Consider the following 22,516-nt stretch of genomic DNA (forward strand, 5'->3'; position numbering starts at 1 on the left):
CCCCCCCCGGTGAAACGCACGCCACGCTCCGAGCTGCATCCAATCAGAGCTGCAGCAGTGAGCGCGTCACCCTGTTCTTCCCCAGTGATTTGCTTGCTGGTACATTTTTTTGTTTTTTGTTCACATTTACCTGTTTATTAAAATTGCTGTCAATGTTCATGAAAATAAGCCCTCTGGTGTTTTTCTGTCCAAAAAATTAATAAGGCAGTGTCTTATTATCGGGGAAACACGGTACTCTGCCTATTGGTCTGTCATGTTTATTACTATTAACTACATTTTTTGAGGAAAAAAAAAACCTATCAAGAGGCTTAAAAAAGGATAAGATTGGGGTGGCTCAGTGAATAGAGCACCAGCCCTGGAGTCAGGAAGACCCGAGTTCAAATTTGGCCTCAGACACTTAACACAAAACTAGCCATGTGACCTTGGGCAAGTCACTTAACCCCAACTGCCCTACCCTCCCCCCTCAAAAAAAAGCATAAGATATAGTTTTTGCTCAATAAGATTTTATAAATATAAAAGTAGACATACAAAAGAAAAATCACGAAGAAAAAAGATCATCATGCAAAGAGGGTGACTTTTAAAATAACACCATGGGGGCCCACATGAACCTAAGAATGTCTCCCTTTAGAAGGCTCTTTTTTGGGGGAGCTTTTTGGAGGGGGGAAGGCAGGGCAATTGGGGTTAAGTGACTTGCCCAAGGGCTAGTTTTTGTGTCAAGTGTCTGAGGCTGGATTTGAACTCAGATCCTCCTGACTCCCAGGCCAGTGTTCTATTCACTGCACCACCTAGCCACCCCTAGAAGGTTTTTAAGAATGAAAAAGCTAAATTCTCTAGCAAGGACCTAAGAGATGGGTACAATGAATGTAATTAGAATCTTCTACTTCCTTTGGATGAATAAAAACAAATGCTAATAAAGAAGGACAAATTCCTTCATCTTCCTACCTGTAGGACCCGAAGTACAATGAACTTATTTGAGTTGGTGCTTGAAAGGTGTCAAAAGTAATTTGAATCTTAAGTGTATATTGTGTAAGTAGATGAGACTTAACTTTTCAGAAATGGCCAGATATGGGTGGGCTTGTTTTTTCTGCCTATGCAGACCTGTTATAAGGATTTTCTTTTCCCTTTAGTTTTTTGGGAGTCCAACTGAAATGAGGGAAAGGGGACTATCAATAGTATTGTGAAAAAAAATAGAAAAGCGAGGTCTCTGAAGCATTTAAAATGCACAGAAAGAAGTTTAGAAGGAAATGCGAAAGGGACGGCTTTGAAAATAACAATGAATTTATTATATCTTAAAAGGAAAAACAAGCTATAGATTTTCATGGTTTTAAGTACAATCCTGATTTTATTTGGAATCTCTCAAGTTCTGAACTTTAAAAAAAAAAGTGTATTCCATCAACAGACAAAAAGAAACCCTTACTCTCCTAAGAACTCCCTTTGAAGAGTCGCCACTCAGGCTAAACTACTTAATCAAAGTCACTTCAGCATCAACTTACGCAAAGAATCCTAGGAAGCCCTCCTCTCGGTAAATGGTCACTATGGAGTCACATAGTCCACTGGATGAGGTAAAGAGAAAAAGCAAAACGTTTGGTTATTTTGGAGACAGGAAGTAAGCAATTATGCTGCTGACACTGATGAAGCGAAAGGTCCTCCTCCACAAACCTCCTCATTCTCTCAGTTGCTTCAGTTAGTTTGTTTAAAAAACCTTGCCTCCCTGGCATGTCCACACACAGAAAACAGGGCTCACTGGAGGTGGATCAGCAGCAGTGAAGGCAGCATTACCTTCCCGTGTTGTAGTCTATCATTTGCTCACTTACTCAACATTCTATTAAGTGCTTACTATGTACCAGGTCCTGTGCTAAGTGCTGGGCAAAAGAGAGTCCCTGCCCTCGAGAAGCTCACAGTCTAATGTTTATGGGGAGGCTCTGTTCTACAGTCAAAACTATTTTTCAACCTCACTTTACAAATATACGGTACGAGGGGCACTTACCAGTATTTGGTCTCTCTGCCAATGAATTGTACCATAGACCTCAGAGTAATCACTGCAGGACAGAGACAAGAAAGGCATTGGTAGGCACTAACCCTGAAAAACAGCTAACTCTACCTAGGGAGGCTTAGCTGTCTGGATAATGTGGGTTAAAAAGAAAACCACAACCCCCCCGACACCCCCACCAATAAATCCCTATATGAAGTCCCACAGCAGCCTTCCTGGGAGATCAATTCATAACAGAAATATTAGTAGAATGCATACTATTTCCCACACCACTCGATTTCTGTTACCATGTCATACCAAGAAACATACCATGGAAGGGATGCGTGACAAGGGTAGCAGCAGAACGTGCCATCATCTCACGAGTCGTCTAGAAAGAATTGACACAGATTTCTGAAACCCAAATTTTGACATTCAAAAGTTTTATGAGATCAAATGTGGGTGAACACTGTACTATATGGAAAGGGCGTGAGGTGAAATAGTGCTCCAGCCCTGGAGTCAGGAGAGGATACAATAGAATATTTTGTCATTCTAGCATACCTTTCACTCATGGATTTCAATGTTCTTTTTTAGTTATTCCTCAAAATATCTCTGCGAGGCCGGTTCCCGTTATTTTCTCAATTTTATAGATGAGAAAAACAAAAGCAAAAAACAGGAAGGGTCACCAGCAGGTAATCACAGAGCTGGAAGAAAAACTAAGAGTCCTGAATTCAGAGCATAAGGTCATGCTCTCATTCTGAGTGACTTTCAATCAATCCAGATACCTCTATCATGCAGGCATTATTTTATGAGTCTCTCCAGTGAGAGATGTAGTAACTTTTAATAGGGCTATACTACAACCCTACAAAAGTAAGAAACTTGGAGTTGCTGAATCTAGCTGTCATTTTTCTAGTCTAGGGCACCATGTGGTGACAGCAAAGAAGAATGAATTATAATTTCTAGGAAAAAAACCCTGCAGGTTTGGAATATGCTAAGTTTGTCATATAACTTTTTTGCACAGATATGTCCTTGGTTATATTTAATATAAAGACAGTCACTGTGTGAGTTACTATCAACCTGGAGGGAAGAATTTTGGGACCACCCAAATATAAGTGTGGATTTATCAGAATAAGATCATACATTACAAAATGGGTCAAAGTTAGTGAAAAAAATTGTTTTCTTTTCTTCTTTTACCAGTAATGGTACTTCTCATTTAAAATGAAATTTTACAAGCAAAGTGTATAAAAACAGGTCAATCATTTGTTTGGTAAACTCCAAAGTTTTAAACTTTAAATGCTGAATGCTAAAACCTAACTCTAAGACAGAATCCAACATCCAAACAAAAAGGAGTTCTTTTGGGAGTATGGATAGGCAAAACAGAAATTTCTTTAGGGGGAGAAGGGACAGAGAATGGGCAATAGTGAAAGCGAGATTCCAAACTTGCCAAGCCTTACAAAAGCACTGACAGGGCTATGGCAGTTGGCATGCCTTGGGCCTCATACTACCTTTTCTTGAAGATTTTCAGTTCTCTTGGGATAATTTCAGTAGCAACATAATTCTAACAGTTTAGATAAAAGGAGTCTCCCTATGGTTAATTTTGGTTGAACATATCTTCTTTCCTGAAACAAGAAATACTTTTCCTGGTTCTTTTATAGTTAAGTGGCATTGCTAAGTCAAAACCAAGTTAATGGTTTCATTTTAAAAAACAAGAGGAAAAAAAATGATATAATTACAAACAATTAAGGAGTACTTATTTAGGAGGCCTCCTGGGGCCAGATCCTGTTCTAGGCACAGGGAATCAATCCAAAGAAAAAGAATGAAACAACTGCTACTCTCAAAGTCAAAGTAAGAGGAAAAGGAAAACTTGATTTAGACATTGATTACACACGTCTGAGTGTCTATTGATTCTATACATATTATAGCACCTTGAGTTCAATTTAAGGAAAAATTTTTAAAATATCTAGGTTAATCTCCTACCTCCTTGACAACCCTGTCAAAGTTGGATGGACCATCTTTTTCTGAAGGAGGTGGAGGTCCTTGTTTTAACTCCTGTGAAAAGAATAAGAGAGTCAGGCTTCTGATGGCTTCAAACAGAATAACTGAAACTGGTGTCTACTCCATAGGCCAACAGTTCACTAAGTACTTAAAGGTACAATTATGGTGCCTTCTGAAGGGAAGGGTCAAGCAGCAGGAATAATTTGCAAGGACAGGGTTCATGCATGAAAATCAGCTCCAACATACCTCAACCTTGTCACAATCCTGGTATCGCTAGAGAGGAAGGGGGAAAGAAAAAGAGGATTTGGGTTATTGTAAAATCTTGTGAGAGAAGAGACAAAACACTAACTGTATTGGTGGTGGATGGCCTAGGTAAGATGCCATATGTACTCTCCTGACCACAGATCTTCCTCTGTCATTCAATCAAAGGTTATTGCCAGCCAAATAGCTGGGAAAAAGCTCTGTCAGACTGCCTAACCACACTGCCAAATCTGGCATGTGGGTCTTAGACAAAAACAGTGCTAAAAGGATAGGTTAGACACACATGCAAAAAGCTGGTGAAATTATAGAACAAAACTAATTTTTTCCTTCTGGAAAGAAGAGGATGGATACCAAAAGAGTAAGGTTATAGTCTGGGATAGGAAGAACATCAACTTTCCAAAGTCTGATCAGTTGAAATCACAGAACTATTTAAATTGCTGTAATGCCTGAAAGTTTTTAAAGCAAGACAATAACATTTCCACACAGAACTTAAAACATTCACAAACACAAAATATGATTATTCCCTTTGATCCTTCAAACAGCCCTACAAGGTTCAGAAATTCCAAAAGACCAATCTAAGGTCACATGGCTATCACCAGTCAACACATAAACATTAGTATTCCAATTCAGAGGCCAGTATCTGTTTGACTATAATTCTAGAGAAGGCAGTATAGAAGGATTAGGTAGTTTCTCTCAATAAGATTTTAGAAAGACAAATTTAGAAATGCAAAGAAAAGGACAACAGAGGAGTCTGGGAAGATGGCAGAATATATCAGAAAACTTTCAGCTCTCCAAATTTCCTCCACAGAAAAAGACAGAACGCTGCCTCAGAGGGAACGGAGAGCAGCAGAAATAAACAAAAGTCAGGTAAAGTAGTTGTTCTCCTAAGACAAGCAAAGAAGACTCCAGGAAAGAGCTGATCTCCAGAGGCAGAGGCTGGGTAAGAGTTAAGTGCAACTCTGTGGAATCAACTAACAAGCCCTGGGGACAGCTGGTGATGGGAGGCAGCCCCAGCCTGAGAAAGAACAAGAACAGCTATGCTTATCAGACACATCGTAGGCTGGGCCGGACTGTGGGGAGTGCAGTATGAGTGCAGCAGGGAGGCGTGGGGACCCTACTGGTTGTGGGTTGTGGGCCCTAGCAGGAGAGCAGAGTCGCTGGTTTCAGTTCCAGGACAGAGGGGACAGCTTTAGGTTACAGTCACGAGAGGGACCACAGGGAGTAAGATAATGGTCAGGAATGACTGAAGGCTCTAGCCCTGGCTTTGCAGTGGGAGAAGAAGAGCCCAAGGGTAAGCCCTGGGATAGACCTCATAAAATAACATTAAGAAGGATCTGAGGCTTGAGGCATTACTCCCTATGCCTTAGGATTAGAACCTAATCACGTTAATAGCTACAAAAAAATAAAACAAAAAAAAAAATAAAAACGAGCAAGCATAGGAAAAAGAACCCAACCACAGAAAACTATTATGGGGATAGAGAAGATATGGGTTCATATTCAGAGGAAGATAACAAGAGTTAAAAGACCCACTCCTTCTTCAGTGAGAAACATCAGAGGGTCCCAAATACAAAAAGATTTCTTAGAAAAACTTAAAAAAAAAAAACTTTAAAAATCAAGTAAGAGATTGAAGAAAAATTAGAAACAAAATCCAAGAGCAATCTAAGAAAATCATGAAAAGAAAGTCACTCAGTTTGAAACAGAGAACCAAAAACTTAGGGAAGAAAACAATTCCTTGAAAATCAGAACTAGGCAAATGGAAGCTAATGATGTTCTAAGACACAAAGAAATAATACAACAAAATCAAAAGAATGAAAAAAATAGAAGAGAATATCAAACATCTCATCAGAAAAACAACTAATCTGGAGAACAGAACAAGGAGAAATAACATAAGAATAGTAGGACTGCCTGAAAGTTATGATAAAAAAAAGAATCTTGATACATGATTACAAGAAATTGTCAAGGAAAACTGCTCTGAAGTTCTAGAGCAAGGAGGCAAAGCATAAAATAGAAAAAACCCACCAATCACCACCTAAAAGAGATCCTAGGAAGAAAACATACAGGAATACGACAGCCAAATTTCAAAGCTCTTAGGTTGAGGAGAAAATATTGGAAGCAGTAAGAAAAAAAATTAAATACCACAGAGTTACAATAAGGATCATACAAGACCTAACAACTCCTACACTGAAGGACTGTAGGTCTTGGAATACTATATTTCATAGAGCAAAAGAGCTGGGGTTATGACTAAGAGTAACTTACCCATTAAAGTTAAGTATAATTCTGACTAAAAAAAGTGGAAATTTAATGAACTAAAAGACTTTCAGGTATCTGTGACAAAAACAGCAGAACTTAAGGGAAAATTTGGCATATAACATTCAGAAGAAACATAAAATAAATATTAAGGACCAATAATGATAAGACAGTCAATAAGGTCAAATTGTTTACTTCTTGTATATGAAAATATCATCAGTTCTATTATGAGAGTCATTTTTTATTTGGGTAGTTTAAAAGAAAGGCTTGGGCTGAGTTGAATATGATGGGGCAATTCTAAAAAAAACTATAAAAAGAAGCAATTATCTCATACAAATAAGGCAAAAAAAGAAAAACTGAAAAACAGAAGAAGCTAGTGGGAGGAAGGCAGGTAGTGTAGGAACCTGACTGTCACCGAGAACAGGTTAAAGAGGGAACAACATATATATATCAGAAGGGTATAAAAATCTTCTACATTCAAAAAGAAACGAGGGCAAGGGGACAGGGTGTGGGGAAAGGATAAGGGAGGGATTCTTGAGGAAGTGTGTAGGTTAAGGAACAGAAAGGCAAGGTATTGGGTAGAAGTAAAGCAGAGGAGTGAGGAGGGATAGGAATGGGTGAGAATGATAGTGAGGAAAAATAAAAACAGGAAGGAGGAAAATATACAAATAATTATAGCTTAGAATGTGATGGGATGAATTTACCCATAAAATGGAAATGATAGCAGATTACAAATTTGAATTCAACAATATGTTGCTTTCAGGAAATGCTATAAAAATGCGAGATACACACAAATATAAAATAAAGGTCAGGAGTAGAATTTATTATATGAAAAAAGTGGACACAGGAGTCACAATTACAGACAATGTTAGAGCTAAAATAGATTTAATCAAAAAGAAAAATAGGGAAACTATATTATGTATCAGCCGTATTATTCAATATTGTTTTAGATCATTTAAAATAACTAGACAGCATGAAATACCTGCAAGCATACCTGCCAAAACAGATACAGAAACTATATGAATGTAAATATAAAACACTTTTTATACAAATAAAGTTAGATCTAAATAACTGAAGTAATATTTATAGTCCATGGTTAGGTAAAGGCAATATAAATTTTAAAATGACAATGAGTATGATCATAGGGATCTATGTATGTATGTATACATCTTTGTGTGTATATTGTGCATATATATGTATGTACATCCGTACATCCATCCTTCTATCTCCATACTTTATTGTAGCCTTCTTGGGGAAGGGATGGAGGATGGGGGGGAAAAAGAACAAAGTAAAAAGTACATAGTAGAGAACAAAAAATTCACAAAGAAGCAAAGGAAAGATAACATGGCTCTCAACACAATGCTAGTATTTATTATATAGGCTTTCTTGAAATGTAAATTTATTGCTGTATATTTTTCATATTCTCTTACATTCTGCTGTGCATATGGCAATGCTTTCTTCTTCCTTTTCTTATTGTCTATTTAAGTTTTAGTATTTAAGTTTAAAATAAAATTTTTAAAAAAGGACATCATACAAAGAAAGTAACTTTTAAAATGACCTCATGAGGGGGCCTAATAATGAAGAGGTGTATCATTTGGTCATCAAGTAAACAGTCATACTTGAAAACTGGGCTTTTTTCTTTAAAATCACATACACTCCGTTTTGACAAAAGTTGAAAGTGCTAACTCACATTTCCCTGTACTTTAAGGTTTACAAAGCATTGCATTCACGAGAACACAAAGACAGAAAGTCCAAGTATAATTTTTATTTTGCAAATGAAGAAACTGAGGCTTATGAATAGTAAGTGAAGGCTTCTACAGTGAGTATTAGATTTGAAATGAGGAGAAGCCCAATTCAAATCCTTCAAGATCCTAGGCAAATCATCTTTCCTCATTGCAGTTTGAAAAATGGGCTTAAGGACAGCACCTACCACATTAGGCTGCAGTGAAGAATAAGTGAAATAATGTTTGAAGAACTTCACACATCTTAATGAGCCATAGAAATGCTAGTTATTATTATTGTTTCTGAAAAAATGAACCACAGGCAGAACAGGCCCATGCTAAGAGTCAGTCAACACTGAAACTAGGACTTGAAAGTGAGTCTCTCCTAAATCTGAGGCCAGTTCTCTTTCTCCTATGTCTCATAGAATGAAAAGAAGGTAAATAACAGAAACCAGAGATGAAAGAAAAATGTCAAGATTAACTGGAATTATGGCTTCTTCTCAAACTTAGGTCTTCCTTCCCTAGATTCTGTTCTAATAGTCTGACTGTCTAAAAATGCCTGTTTATTTCTGGACTTTCCTTTTTTGGCAAAACTATTTATTTGCCTCTTTTACATCATTCTGGTCTAATTTCAATGTGTGCTTGGTCTAGGTATAATACAGTAAAGGCTGAACATTACTTGATACCAGAGGCTTTTCTTCCTCTTTGATGCCAAAGCTGCCTTGGACACTGACCACAAATAGATATGGATTCCTGTGAGGTTGTATGTTGAATGAGAAAACCACAAACTAACATTATCTATTTTATTATATTTTTATTTACATTGTTAAGCATTGTAACTATATTTTAATCTTTAAACAAAATCCAAGTGAAAAGACTATAGCTACATGTGCATGTTACACACACACACACACGTATGTGCAATAAAGTTGGATTTATAATCAGGGGAAAGGATGCTTCAATGTTAGGAAAATAATTGTCATAATTAAGTTAATAACGTTAAAAACAAAATACCTAAAACACAATTACATGAAGTACAGAAAAAAGCCTTTGACAAAGTAGAACACTTACGCTAAAATCCCTGCAAAGCATAAGCTATTTTTATTATGATAAAAACAATCTAAAACCAAAAGTTAGTATTATTTGCAATGGGAAAACACTAATTCCCCAATAAATGCAATAATACACCTTTTCTGCACTACTATTCACTGTATTTCTAGAAATGTGATCAAAACCAGACTAAAGAAATTAAATTTATAAACACTGGAGAAGAGGATATAAAACTATCCTTATTTGCTGATAATGAGGGTTTGTTTCAAAAGCTACAGAGACCTTTAGCATAGAAACTAATTACAGTTAAGAGCTTCAGTAAAGAAACAGAATGTAAAATGAATCACTAGCATTTCAAAATAACAAACTCCAAGAGCAAATTAAAATATAAAATATCTATAATACAGAAAACAATACCTGGGAGTTTAGCTATCAAGGCACACTCAAGAAGACCCACACACACAAAATTACAAAGCATACCTCAAAGAAATAAAGAATGACAAATTCCTAAATGGCTAGTAATTTACCATCAGTGGCCCAGGTCAATACAATAAAAAAGATGGCAGCAGTGGACAGATTTAGTGCTATACCAATTAAGCTATCAAGGAAACAATGTACACATCTACAGGAAATGATAATAAATTTCATTTGGAGGAACTGAAGTTTGAAGTTGTAGAACCTTGAGGGAAACAATGGAAAAAGTAGGAATGAAGGAGGAAATAAGTGCTTTTGAATTTCAAATTATATTATAAAGAAATAATCACTAAGAGAAAATGTGATACTGTGGAGAGAGAGTTGGGTCTTGGAGTCAGGACAACCTGAGTTCAAGATCCATACCACTCTGTGACCTAGGTATTTCTTTAAGACTAAAAGCTGCAAAAAGGCATTTCTGCTCTGCTCTGGAAACATGAGTTCTTCACCTGGGAGGAACAGGCTAGATAAGGAAAAATCAGGAAAAAGTGAATTCAGCAACCTAGAGTTTGATAAACCTGAAAATATCAATTACTTCGGGAATAATGCACCTTTTAACAAGAACTGCTAGGAAATTTTTAAAGTAATTTGGCAGAAATTAGACTTAGGCCAACCTATGACTATACATGCCACAACAAGCCCCAAATGCATATGTAAGCTGATTATCAAAGAATGCCACAGAAAATGGCACAAGAGAACTAGATCAAGCACCATTTAGGGCTCTGACTGGCATTCGTTCTAACCTAAACAAGAGACAGATGTGATCACAAAGGATAAAATACATCATTCTAAATTCAAAGAAATTGAAAAGTTCTTGCAAGAACAAAACCAAGGCAACAAGGGGACTATGTAGACTGGGAAAAAAACCAAAAAAACCATGCATCTAGTATTTTGTGGAGGCAGTGTGGAGTACTGGATAAAGCACTGGTCTTGAAATCAGAAAGACTTGGCTTCAAGTCTCACCTTATATATTTACTAGCTGTGTGATCCTGGACAAGTAACTTAACCTGTCTCAATTTCCTGTAAAACAGTGGCCTCTAAGATCCTTTCCAGCTTTAAATCTATGATCCTATAATCGATTTCTAATATTCAAGACACACAGGGAACTTAAATATATAAGAAAGACATTTTCCAATGGATAACTGTCTTTCAGTCACTGGAAGTGAAAAGGGGGAAAAGATATTCCATATAAATGTCAAGCAGATGAGAGAAGAAACTCAACATACGAAAAAGGTCATGGTTAAAAACATCCTCAGGATGTGTACACATAATAATTTCTCCAGTAACATAAGTTTATACAGAAAAGGCTGTTTACATATATATGAAAATTGTTTCTGAATTCACTTACCTGCAAAACTTTACTATGGACCACAGTTCCAATGGCTCCAGAACACAATCTGGGAGTTAAGCCTTTAAAGAGCCCGCTTTTTCCATCGATATTCATAATATGTTGAGCTAAGAAAATAAGCCAAACATTCAGATCACAACCTGAAGAGATTACTACCTATATACAGAAAAATTCCAGAGAAGGGAATCTTCATGACCATTTCAGGAATTTTAGATTCTATCCTCTCCTCTCTTTTAGGGGGACAAATGTGCAACAAAGTTTCAAAGTCATCCATCTCAAAGTGAATAAAACCAACTTACCATAACAAAAGAGGCCAGGGAGTTGACAGACTTGCCGCCCAAAAATATTTCTTCCCAAAGTTGGAGGAAGAGGCTCATATCCCACCTTCAAGAGCAAAAAAAAAAATGTTATGGCCTTGAAAAGAGGGTAGTATTAAGTTTAAATGTTGCTATACAACTAAAGATGAGTTTTTCTAGCTAGTAATAGAAGAAGAATATTAAGCAAAACCACAGTGAACAGTCAACTTTAGACCAGAGGGAAAGTAACTATGTTTCAAGAAAGCTACACAGAACTGCAGAAAATGTGACAAGTAGTCTCCAAAGAAAATCTGGAGTCATTTACATTTGGAAATATAACTAAAAAACCAAAAAATAAAAAACTGTTAAGTCAACTAGAGAAATTGAGAGCATGAATTTAAAATTAAATTAGAAAGACGGTAAAACAGACTAGACCCAGAGCCACAAAACCTGAAGGGTAGATTGTGACAAGAGGTAGAGGAGGTAATTTTAATGTGGATTGCCATCTCATTTCTGTACTCTTCGATTTTTAAAAGTGCTAAAAGGATATGACTGGGGGGAAATAGACTGTGGGCTATGGATTTCATTTTCTATTATCATGATTGCTAAATATTTTTCTCTCCCTAAAAGTACAGTCAGGCATTTTTTTTTAGCATGAATACTATTCACCCTAAATTGATAAGTAGTCAGAGGATAAAAACAATTCTCAAAATAATTACAAAACAACGAGCAACTATGAGAAAAACTGCTCCAAATCACTTAAGAACAAGGAAAATGCAAATCAAAATAAAGCTAATGTTTCATCTCATACCCAGCAAGCTGACAAAGATAATAGATTGTAGAGTTGTGAATTGGTCCAACCATTCTACAAAGCAATTTTCCCATACACTAAGAAAATGGCTAAAACGTCCATTTCCTTTGACCCATAGATCCCATAGCTGGGTTTTTCCTCCAAGATCAAAGACAGAAATGAAAGTCTTATCTAAAACAACAGCTGCCCTTTTTGTGAAAGCAAAATATATACATAAAACAGACACCCCCCTGTTAGAAGCTGCAATAACTCATCTAGGGTCCTTTTACTATACTAAAAGGAACTATGATTATCAAGAATTCAGAAAAGCATGAGAAGGAATACAAACTGATACAGAGAAGTAAGCTGAACCAAGACAACAATGGACACAAAAATAAAAACCAAACCTGAACACTGTGTAATTATTGAGATCAAACTCTTTTTTTGAAGAGGTAGAGGTCCTATGGGTGTTAAATATTCCATATATGTCAGACTTGGTAAACGTGCCAGCTGGCTTTCCTGAATTGCTTTTATTCTTTCCTTTCCCATTATTTACTGTAAGTGGTGACTTGCTAAGTCAGGGAGTGAGGGATATGTTTGGAAATGAAGATGTAAAAACAAGAACATCAATAAAATTTAATATTAAAAATAAAGCGAATACTAATAATTTAGAATTTCACCAAATTTTTGAGAAAATGGGCAACACAAATGTTTTAAAATCAAGGTTAGTAATTAGTCTTCTAGTTCCAGAGGCATGAATGTCAATTAGAAACTACCAACCCTATGTGGTTGCTTTTCCTTAAGAGAGGGTCTCACACACCTTTCTGTTAGCTCAGTTCCTAGCAAATATACTGTAAATTGTTGTCAATTCCACATACATCCTATCCTGCCATAAATATTCTGATTTTGTATATACCAAATTTCAAAAATATTTCTGAGCTCAAATTTTTTCTTCTGAATCTACCTAATGGTACAAATAAACCCTGACATCGTGGAATCTAAATCCACAAACTTTTGACAGACAACCTGAATTAGCTTAGCTTTAAGCAAAAGAATGCTGAAATATGATTCTCTCTAGTATCACTCATGGACCTCAAGTTCACATTCCTAAGACATAAGTATCAATACGATCTGTTCTAACTTGGAAAGCACTTTGTAACCTTTAGAGCTTAATGTGAGTTATCAGTTATGCCAAATCTAATTTAAGCAATAAATATTTATTAAGCATCCACAACATGGAGGCCACTGTTCTCTGGGCATCAGGAAACACAAAGATAAAAATGACCCAGTGCTACCCACCCTCAGAGGCTTATACTCTACAAATGGGGACAACAGGTACATATAAGTATATACAAGAGACAAAGTAGACAGGAGGTAACATTGGATGGAAAGCCACTATTAGCCATTGAGGAAGGCCTCTTTCTCAAAGGAAGCCAGGGACTCCAAGAAGTGGATGGAGAAGGAGAACATTCTAGGTATGAGGAACAGCTAGTCCAAAGGTCCAGAGAATGGAGATGAAGTTTTCTGTGTGAAGAACAGCGTTATGGTTAGACTTCCTAGTTAGTTAAAGGGAATAAAAAGTAAGGAGACTGGAGAGGTAGGAAGGGTCAAGTTGTAAAGAGCTTTAAATGCCAAATACAAGAGTTTCTAGCCAATCCCAACAGGAATAAGGAGTCCCTGGAATTTATTTTATTTTTTCAATTATCAAGCTTCTCCCCCTCCCTTATACTAGAAATAAAACAAAAAAAAAATTCCTACAATAAGCTCAGTCAAGCAAAAGAAGTTTCCATATTTGCTATGTGCAAGACGGTGTGTTTCATTCTGCACCTCTCAGTTAGGAGGGGAACAGCATGCTTTATCACTGATCCTCTAGAATCATGACTGATTCACTATATCGATCAGTCCTTAAATCTTTCAACACTTTGTTTTAACAATCTTGATGTTATGGTAGAAATTGATTCTGTTCACTTCACTCTGCAGCAGTCCACCAAAGTCTTCCTAGCTTTACCTCTTTCCTTTATTTACTCGGAATGCAGACCTAATAGTGCTGTTACTGGGTCAAAGGGTATACTGTACAAAGTTTAATAACTCTTTGGGCATAGTTCCAAACTACTTTCCAAAATGACTATCAATTTACAGCTCCACCAACAGTGCCCTGATGTGTTTGCTTTCCCAAAGCCATTTCAGCGTTTGTGTTTTTCCTTTGAAGTAGAATTTGTTTTAATTTGCATTTCTCTAATTACTGTCACTGGAGTTTATTGAGTTTGAGTGTATGTGGGGGCATGTATGGGGGATATAGAGCAGTGGAGAGAGGCTTGAGGTAGGGAGACCAGTTAGGAGGCTTACTGCAATATTATTAAGAGAAAGGTAGTGAGGATGGTGGATGGGATAGAAGAAAGAAGGAAAGCAGCACTGGAGGTGTGGAGGGGATTGGATATGAGGGGAGAGAGCAAGAGTGTGGAGCTGAAGACATGAAAGCTGTGACCTTGGGAGACTACAAGGACAGTGGCACCCTGGACATTAAAAGGGAAGCTCATAAGAAGGGTGAGGGGAGAAAGAAAATTAGTTCTGTCTTGTATATGCCTATAGGACAACTAATGTAAAACATTTAAACAGTAGTTGGCAGTGCCAGACTGGAAGACAGGCTTGAGACTAGGGTTGGATGTATAGATCTGTCCATGGGTAGGAATGATGAAAGCCAAAGGAGCTTATGAAGTCACCAAGTGAGACTGCAGGAAGATCTGAGAACATGTATGTCAGTCAGCATGATAATCTCCAGGCATGTGCAATTGGTGGACTTGAAACAAATGAGGAAGGAGCAAAGGGGCTGAGAAGAAACACTCAGGTAGGAGGAGAACCAAGCAAAAGCAGTGTCATGTAACGCCATATAATCCCAATCCTAGCAGTAAGTGCTAGAGAAATTTGGGGGGGAAATTGAAAATATTTAATGCTTCAAGTGAGGCAATCTGCATGTTGACAAGCCCATGAATGTAAACAACCTGATCTGGGTATGCAGTAAATACAGCATACCATTTGAAAACTATTTAACAAGAATTAATCAATTTACCCAAACTAAGCTAAAAGCCTTTCAAACAACTTTTTGTTTTTAGCTCTGAGCCACATGGGGTCCCACATCAGAACCTCAGAACAGATTTCTTCAGAAACTTGACTCAACAACCCTTCCCAATCATCCTATTATCATTTCTGAATGAGTTCCTTGTGTCTAACTAGATATCTGGTTCCAAAATCTGCTACAGAATAGCAGCAGCAAAAGAAACAATCCCTCCCTGTAGAAATTCTACCCATTTCCCCTCCAATAACTGTGAAGATTACTGTAGATATGATTTCTATTAAAAGGCAGAGGAAGGGGTGGAATTTTGAGCCTGAAGGAATCAAGACACTCAACTGGAAATCCCCAAAGCTTGTATATTATGGTTGTACAAAGTCAGAACAATATCCTATGGGTCTGTATTTCCTCTTGCAATGTCAAGTCACTTTAGCACTTAGGGACTAAAGGAAAGGGAACCAATCACACTTTCTGGGTCAAAGGGAGCCAGGAAAGAGTCAAGAAACCAACTAGCTTAGAGTCAGAACCAAGTCTCACAGAATGTTTTTACCTTTTTAGCATTTTTTTTGTTTTGACTGAAAAGAAAAAGGTTTGATGGAGGGGAAAGGAGGAAAGGGGACTGGACCACATTGGCGGTGATGGGAAAGGGGTCTGGAACAAGTCATGAACTCCACTCGTCTCGAGCCACAACTACGTCTGTTACCTTTGAAATTCCCCCTTAGCACTTATTTTACTGAAGAGGGGGAAGGGGAAGGAGAGGAGAGAACCCATCACACATTCTGCACTGAGGCTTGGAGCCTCCACGGCCCAGAAAGGGAGGAGGGAAAGAGGGAGAAAGGAGAAAAAAAAAAAAGAGGACAGGGAGGAAGAGGAAAAGGGGGAGCCTGGGAGGAAAAGGGGGGTGAGTGTAGGGAGAGAAGGGAAAGGGGGAGGAGAGACCGGGCGAAGGCAGGGGCCCGGGGGTCGGGGCCGCGTGCCCCGCGGTCCCGTCTCCCTGGGCCCGGTCCCCTCAGGACTGACTTGCCCGGGCCCAGGGAACCAGGGACAAGCCCAGAAGCCCTCTGGCCCCCGGGCGGGCGCCCCGAGGCTGGGCCCAGGCCTCGGAGCAGGCCCGGGTCGGGCAGGCCAGGGCGGGGAGGCGGCCGGCAGCGGGCGAGCCTCCCGGACGCAGGCCCGGCGGCGGTGGCGGCTCCTCCTACCTGTACGAGCACCTTCACGTACATGAGCGGCTGCGAGAGGATAGTGAGGCCCGAACCCAGCAGCACCTGACTGGCCGCCTCCGCCATGATGGCACCCACGGGCCGACCGACGGACTAGCGGGCGGGCGGACGGACCGAGCTACCGACCGACCGGGTCCCGGATCACGTGCCGGGGCCGGCGGCTTCGCTGACCCGCGGAGCGCGCACGCACGCCCTCTCCCCGCCCTCCGCGGAGGCGCGCACGCAGGACCCGAAGAAACGGCAGCGCCTCGCGGGTCCAGAGGAGGAGGTGAGACACCCCCACCCCCCTCGCCGCGGTCCGGCCACGCCCCTGGTCCTGGCCACGCCCCACCTCCCGCGGCGGGGCGGAAGGCTACTGCGCTTGCGCGGGGGCAGCCAAGGGCAGAGCGAGGCCGGAGAAGAAGGAGGAGCCGGAGCCACGCTGGCGGGAGAGTTAAACTGGCGGCTAACTGCCCCAGAGCTTGAGGATCGGGCTGCCTCTGGCCCTCACCCTCGGAGAATCACGGAGATACCGGCCTTCCTCCGGCATCAGCCCGTGGGCCTCCCTCGAGGGGGGCCACAGCCCCATTTCACACTTGGACAAACTGAGGGCGGGAGAGGGCTGGGCTCCGCGAGGGCCCCGGGAGCGGGACTCCGGGCTCCCGCACAGCAGTGGCGGGGAGGGAGCTGATCGCAGTGGGAGCCGGGAAACGATAATAACCTGTGTTTACATGGCCATTTACCGAGGTCTACACCTTCCCCTCCCCCCCAGGGAGGAAGGCGCCCCGCTCCCCCGCCTTGGCACGTGGAGAAACGCGCAGGAGGAGGGCACACAAGGACTGGCCCAAGGTCACTGGGCTGGCGAGCGTCCGAGTCACGTTTGAGCTGTGGCCGGCCGGACCCCGGGGCCGCCAGGACCATTTACGGACTCGTAGTGAGCCCAGCTCTGTGCAGGGCACCGCAGGGAGGGAGAAAGGGGAACCTCCAAACCCGGAGATAACGGACAAGACACGACATGCGTGACAGTGACCCCGCGTGGCGTGAGGGTGCCGTCAGGCCCACCGGCCGGGCCGTCTGCCAGGATGGGCCCGAGGACGTGCTCACCGCCACCCGGGTGCAGTCCCCGAGCCCGGGCTGGGCGCAGAACCACTGGCAGAAGTGCGAGTGATGGGGGACGGGATCCCAATAGGTTCAGCAGGAACTCTGATCTTATCTAAGACCAGAAAACCTCCAATATCGTCTGGAAAGAATTCAAGGTCTCAGGCTTAATTGGAGTGAGAGTTGTAGAAGTTTATTGTTAGGCGGGCTAGAGTCCTTTAGGGGACCTGCAAGAGAGAGGGGTACATGCTTTTACCTTGAAAGGGTAGGGCTGCCATTGTCAGGGCTGACCGGACGGGATGGGCCTCAGTGCATAGACAAAGGTCAGAGCTGACCGAGAGGAGCAGGTGAATAGGTAGTTTAGATAAGATTTGGGCCAGGTCCTTAAGGAGACAAAAGGCAAGGATGAAGGAGGGTGTGGGCCAGGCCCAGAAGAAATGAAGAGATTAAGTAAGAACAAAGGGGTCACAGGGTGTTGCCTAGGTGGAGTGTGGGATAGGGAGAAGGGGCAGATCTCAAGGGTGGGAAAGGACAAATTACAGCTTCACAGACTGGTTTTACAAGTTGGTTTGACCTAGACCAAAGGTACCCCATCAGACCCTTTTGGCAGTCTGGCAGCCCCAGCTCAGAATCATGTTTTTAAATGTATAAAATACATAAGGCTACAGAGGAAACCAATCATAGTAAAATACAGTTTGAAAATATTTTTTAAAAATTTCATAGGCCTTAGGTTAAGAAACCCCAGCTTAGAGCATAATCCTTAGTTCTGCTTCTTCCATTATATTGTTCCAGATTGATCAATGGCGCAAGTGTCCATTTTTTCCCTGCTTTTTGCCTTGTCCAAGCCTAGAGATCCCTGATTTCATCCCTTGCCTCTCCATTCCATAGCCTATTTGACCTTGGGGGAGAGGGGGAATATGATCCAAATATTCTGTGTTTCTGTCTGTGCCTCCATTCTGTTGACCTATTTGCCTTATATTATAGTTGGCTAATGCAACCTGTCCTATGCTGAGGTGGATCCTGTGGGTCTACAGTTTTCTATGTGGTTCCTAACAGTTAACAGCAAACAAGCTTGTAATGATAATTGTAAGATTGTGATATTAATGATTGAGGTTTTTATTTTAGCACCATTTGACTCTTTTAAAGCTAAAACAACGAAGCACTAGCAAACAAGATTACACATCTGGAAGAGTGATTTTGACACGGATGGGAGACCATGGTGGAACTGTCTCTGAGGTAGTTTTCCTTTACTAGGTCAAAGAATGCTTTAAAATCATCCAATCCAGTGAGATCTTGTCATCTTCCTATCTTTGTGTTAGTTTTGTGATAATGGAGATGTGGTTTGCTGTGTAAAATTGCTCATGAAAGCCTGTCTCTACTCTGCTAATGCCCTCATCAAGGATGCTCTCAACTGCATCTGTCAGCTAGGCGCCTGGAAATTTAATATAGGTGGGAAAGTAGGCTTTTAGGTTGGTAGCTGATATTTTCTCAGTTGCCTTTTCCTTCCTTTTTTTTTTTTTTTGGTATCAATAAGGTCTAAGATTTTTTTTTCCTTTACCTCAATTACTTACCCCTCCCTCCTTCCTTCCATATATATGTGAATTGATCCCTCAGCACTCTCAAAAGTGTGTCACTTCTAGCATAGGTCTCTTTCTTTAATACCTAAAATCCTTAGTTTTAATCTGTCTTATTTCCTCATCTATGTTCTCTTTAGTGACATTTCTATTCTAGGAGTATGTTTGGGACTTTGATGTCACAGTCCAAGTGTGGTGGTTCTGCTGTCCATGATGATAACAGTTTTTATCAAAACTTTGCAGATCTCTAATTTATTTTCCTGTTGTTCTTCCATTTTCATCTTTAAATGCCTTTAGGATAACTTAAAAAAAATTTTTTTTTGCTTTTTTTGGGAGGGCAGTTGGGGTTAAGTGACTTGCCCAAGGTCACACAGCTATTTTTTGTGTTAAGTGTCAGAGGCCGGATCTGAACCCAGGTCCTCTTGACTCCAGGGCCTGTGCTTTATTCACTGTGCCACTGTAGCAGCAAGCACCCCAAGCGAGTCCTCAGGGTTTGCTGCCCATACAGGTTCTTGGATCTGCTTTGTTAAAGGAAAGCAACTCAAAATGGGTTAACAAGCTTACTTTAATCAGTCAGACATATATCGTTTACCTTGTTCAGGGGAAAAAGGTCAGCACCCCAAACTTCAAAATATACAGACAGAATTATCAAGACATTAACAGATCAAGTAGACAGCTTTCCAAACTGTCCAACCAAAATCAGCATCTGGGTTTTTCAAAGCCGGGGGACTCAACAACGGCTTCCCAGAATTCAGATCAAATCACAGAACACTTCTCAAAGTGAGTCCCAAAACAAAGCTACACATTAGGGCTTATATAGCCTTCTCCTGGCTCAGAGAATGTAACAACCTTATTGACTCACTGGCCAATCAAGAAGTATCTACTGAAAAACAAGCCTCCCTCCCCAGGCTTCAGGTGCATTTTAGCCTAGGGGCAGGGAAGATCTTCCAAATTTGCATTCCCATTACAGCCACCTAGCCACCCCTTTTAGGATAACTTTTGATCCAACTTTTTTTTGAAAGTTGAATCACTTTCTGAGCCTTCTTTAAATTGATTTTACTTTCTCCATAAATTTTCTGAGTTAAAGCAGAGAGGTGACATTGAACATGATTTTCCTCTTCTATTAGATTTTGTCGGGGGGTTTTTTGGCCAGGCAATTGGGGTTAAGTGACTTTCCCAAGGTCACACAGCTAGTGAAGTATGTCAAGTGTCTGAGGCTGGATTTGAACTCAGGTCTTCCAGCTCTATTCCCTGAGCCACCTAGCTACCCCTCTTCTGTTAGATTTCACAAACGAGCTTGTAGCCTGAGCCAGTGTTGCCTTTGAACACCAGGCCTCTCTTCTTGGCGAGTGAATTGTCTGTGGACTCGGGTGCTTTTTAGGCATCTTTTACACTTCTTACTATAGAAGTGGATTTATATCAGCTAAGTTTTTGTGTGAGATTGTTAGGGTTTGTATTTATATCTTTTTCCTATCTACTACCCATTTTAAATTATCAGCAACTCTTTTGAATGTGCCAGGATTAAATTGTTTAAGTTATGTGGCATCATTTTCTCATTTTGATTTTTCTAGCTTTGTAACAATTTTGATAAATAGGTGGACGGATTATATCTAGATAGCTCATTCAGGTAGGACTTCTATATTAATAATGGCATTTCCTGTCTGTTGAAATATAATCAGTTTCATTTTCTTGGACCTTTTTAGGTACTTGCCATGCTGTCAAGTGCCTACTTCTTATTTTCTTGAAGTATTCATGACATATAGTGTGAGGCTTTTGAATAGTTTAATCATTTTTTGACTTCACGCATTCCTTTTTCCTGATGCATGTTTTCCCACATGCATTCTCACCTATGCCTGCCTTTGCATTGAAGTTACCTAATACCAAAGTATATATTGATTTAATTAGGGGAAGGAGAAACTCATTGAATTCTTTAGAATTTGTGCACCGTCTGTAAGACACTGGTACATAAACTGCAGTTATTTTTTTCATGGCAGTCTTTTTGCAGAAACTTATATAGCATATGCAATAAGATGACAAAATGTCCCATGAGGTGACTGTCTTTGGATTCCGAATAAAACCAGATCCTCCAGTTTCCTTCTGTGCCTCTTTCAAGAGAACCTGTGAACCATTCTTCCATTGAGTTACAACTTCTGGTTTTGTTTAGTGAGAATATGAAGACTGATATGTTTAGTTCCTCCAGTAATATGTATACTTGGTCATCAGGTTATATTCTCTCATTTAGAGTAGCAACAGCCAAGTTAAAGATCATCTGAACACTGATTCTGGATTCCCCCCCTCCCCCCTTCACTATCTGCTACCATCACTGACAAAATGGAAGGGGGCTGTTAAGGAATGTGGACAATTTAAAGTGTGTGTGTGTGTGTGTGTGTGTGTGTGTGTGTGTGTGTGTGTGGTTTGCCATGGTCAGTCAATTCATTCCCAGTCATCAATAATCATTTATTAAACGCTTATAAAACAGGTCTTGTTCTCGAGGAACCAACATTCTAATAGAGGAGACAGCACGGAACAATATTTAGGTACATAATATGTACAGAGAATATGAAGGGAATCCCAACACAGAAGTCAGCAGCAAGTGGGAGTACCAAGAAAGGTTTCCTGCAGAAGTCTTGAAGGAAGACAGGGAAGGGAAGATGCCAGTGGGAAGGGGCAGAGCTTTCCAGGCATGGGGGTCAGCTGGGGCAAAGGCATCCAGCCTCTTAGTGATAAATGCCCTCAGTTCTTAGCTACCAGGCTGCTCCTTGAAAAGTAGATGCCATCTGTTGTTCGGGCCATATCTAAAGCCTTTCCAATGTGACAGAACCTACCAAAGCTTTGGAGAGCACAGGGTCATGACCCCCATGCCATAGTGGGGTGTCACCATAGGTGAATGAGCTGTTATTTTAAAAAATTGCGTATTCCCAGTAGTCTTTTCTGAAAAACACAAAAGCACTTTTGCTCCCAGCACTATACTGTGATGGTATTATCACACTATATAAGCTTACTGTTGACCTGAATTAATTTGCCACATTGTTTCCTCCTCATATAGGACTTTCTGAATCCTTTCATCTAAATTCAGCCAAGGCTGTCTTGCCTGACTTCCCCAATTGAAAATGCTCTCTCTTTCATCAAGTGGCGTCAGAACAGTTTGGCCTTCTCTTTTACCTTCGTTCCATTCTATCTTGTATTATCCGTCTCTGCCTACTTGGTATGTCCCACTTCCTCCTGGAGACTCAAGCTCCTCAAGGACATGGACCTTATCATCCATCTGGCTTTCTACATCTTTGCATCTGCAGAGCTCACCACCATGCCTTGTATACTTGATGTCTATTGAATTTCGTCACTGAGGACAGAGATTGGCTTTGACAAAATCACTCCCAAACCAGGGTCCTGCAAGTTGAGGATGTTATTTGGCCTAAAGGCAGTAAAAGGATGT

At 40.4% G+C, this 22,516-nt stretch overlaps 1 protein-coding gene across 1 annotated transcript in view; it reads right to left on the reverse strand.

Moving 5' to 3' along the window:
* The window catches only part of MTCH2 (mitochondrial carrier 2), a 23,232-nt gene extending 6,584 nt beyond the window's left edge, over window positions 1-16,648 (reverse strand). The window contains exons 1-8 of the mRNA XM_069091639.1: window positions 16,412-16,648; window positions 11,359-11,443; window positions 11,060-11,166; window positions 4,208-4,234; window positions 3,944-4,015; window positions 2,300-2,357; window positions 1,988-2,039; window positions 1,494-1,553 (exon numbers count right to left, since the gene is read on the reverse strand). Of these exons, the coding sequence (XP_068947740.1) occupies window positions 1,494-1,553; window positions 1,988-2,039; window positions 2,300-2,357; window positions 3,944-4,015; window positions 4,208-4,234; window positions 11,060-11,166; window positions 11,359-11,443; window positions 16,412-16,498 (548 nt within the window). The 5' untranslated portion in view covers window positions 16,499-16,648. The remainder of the gene's footprint in view (window positions 1-1,493; window positions 1,554-1,987; window positions 2,040-2,299; window positions 2,358-3,943; window positions 4,016-4,207; window positions 4,235-11,059; window positions 11,167-11,358; window positions 11,444-16,411) is intronic.
* Window positions 16,649-22,516: the final 5,868 nt, after the last annotated feature.

Source organism: Petaurus breviceps, unplaced genomic scaffold (assembly GCF_028583685.1).
Source record: "Petaurus breviceps papuanus isolate PSGF00001 unplaced genomic scaffold, PetGlider_PUasm1.0 188, whole genome shotgun sequence".
Lineage (NCBI taxonomy): Eukaryota > Metazoa > Chordata > Mammalia > Diprotodontia > Petauridae > Petaurus > Petaurus breviceps.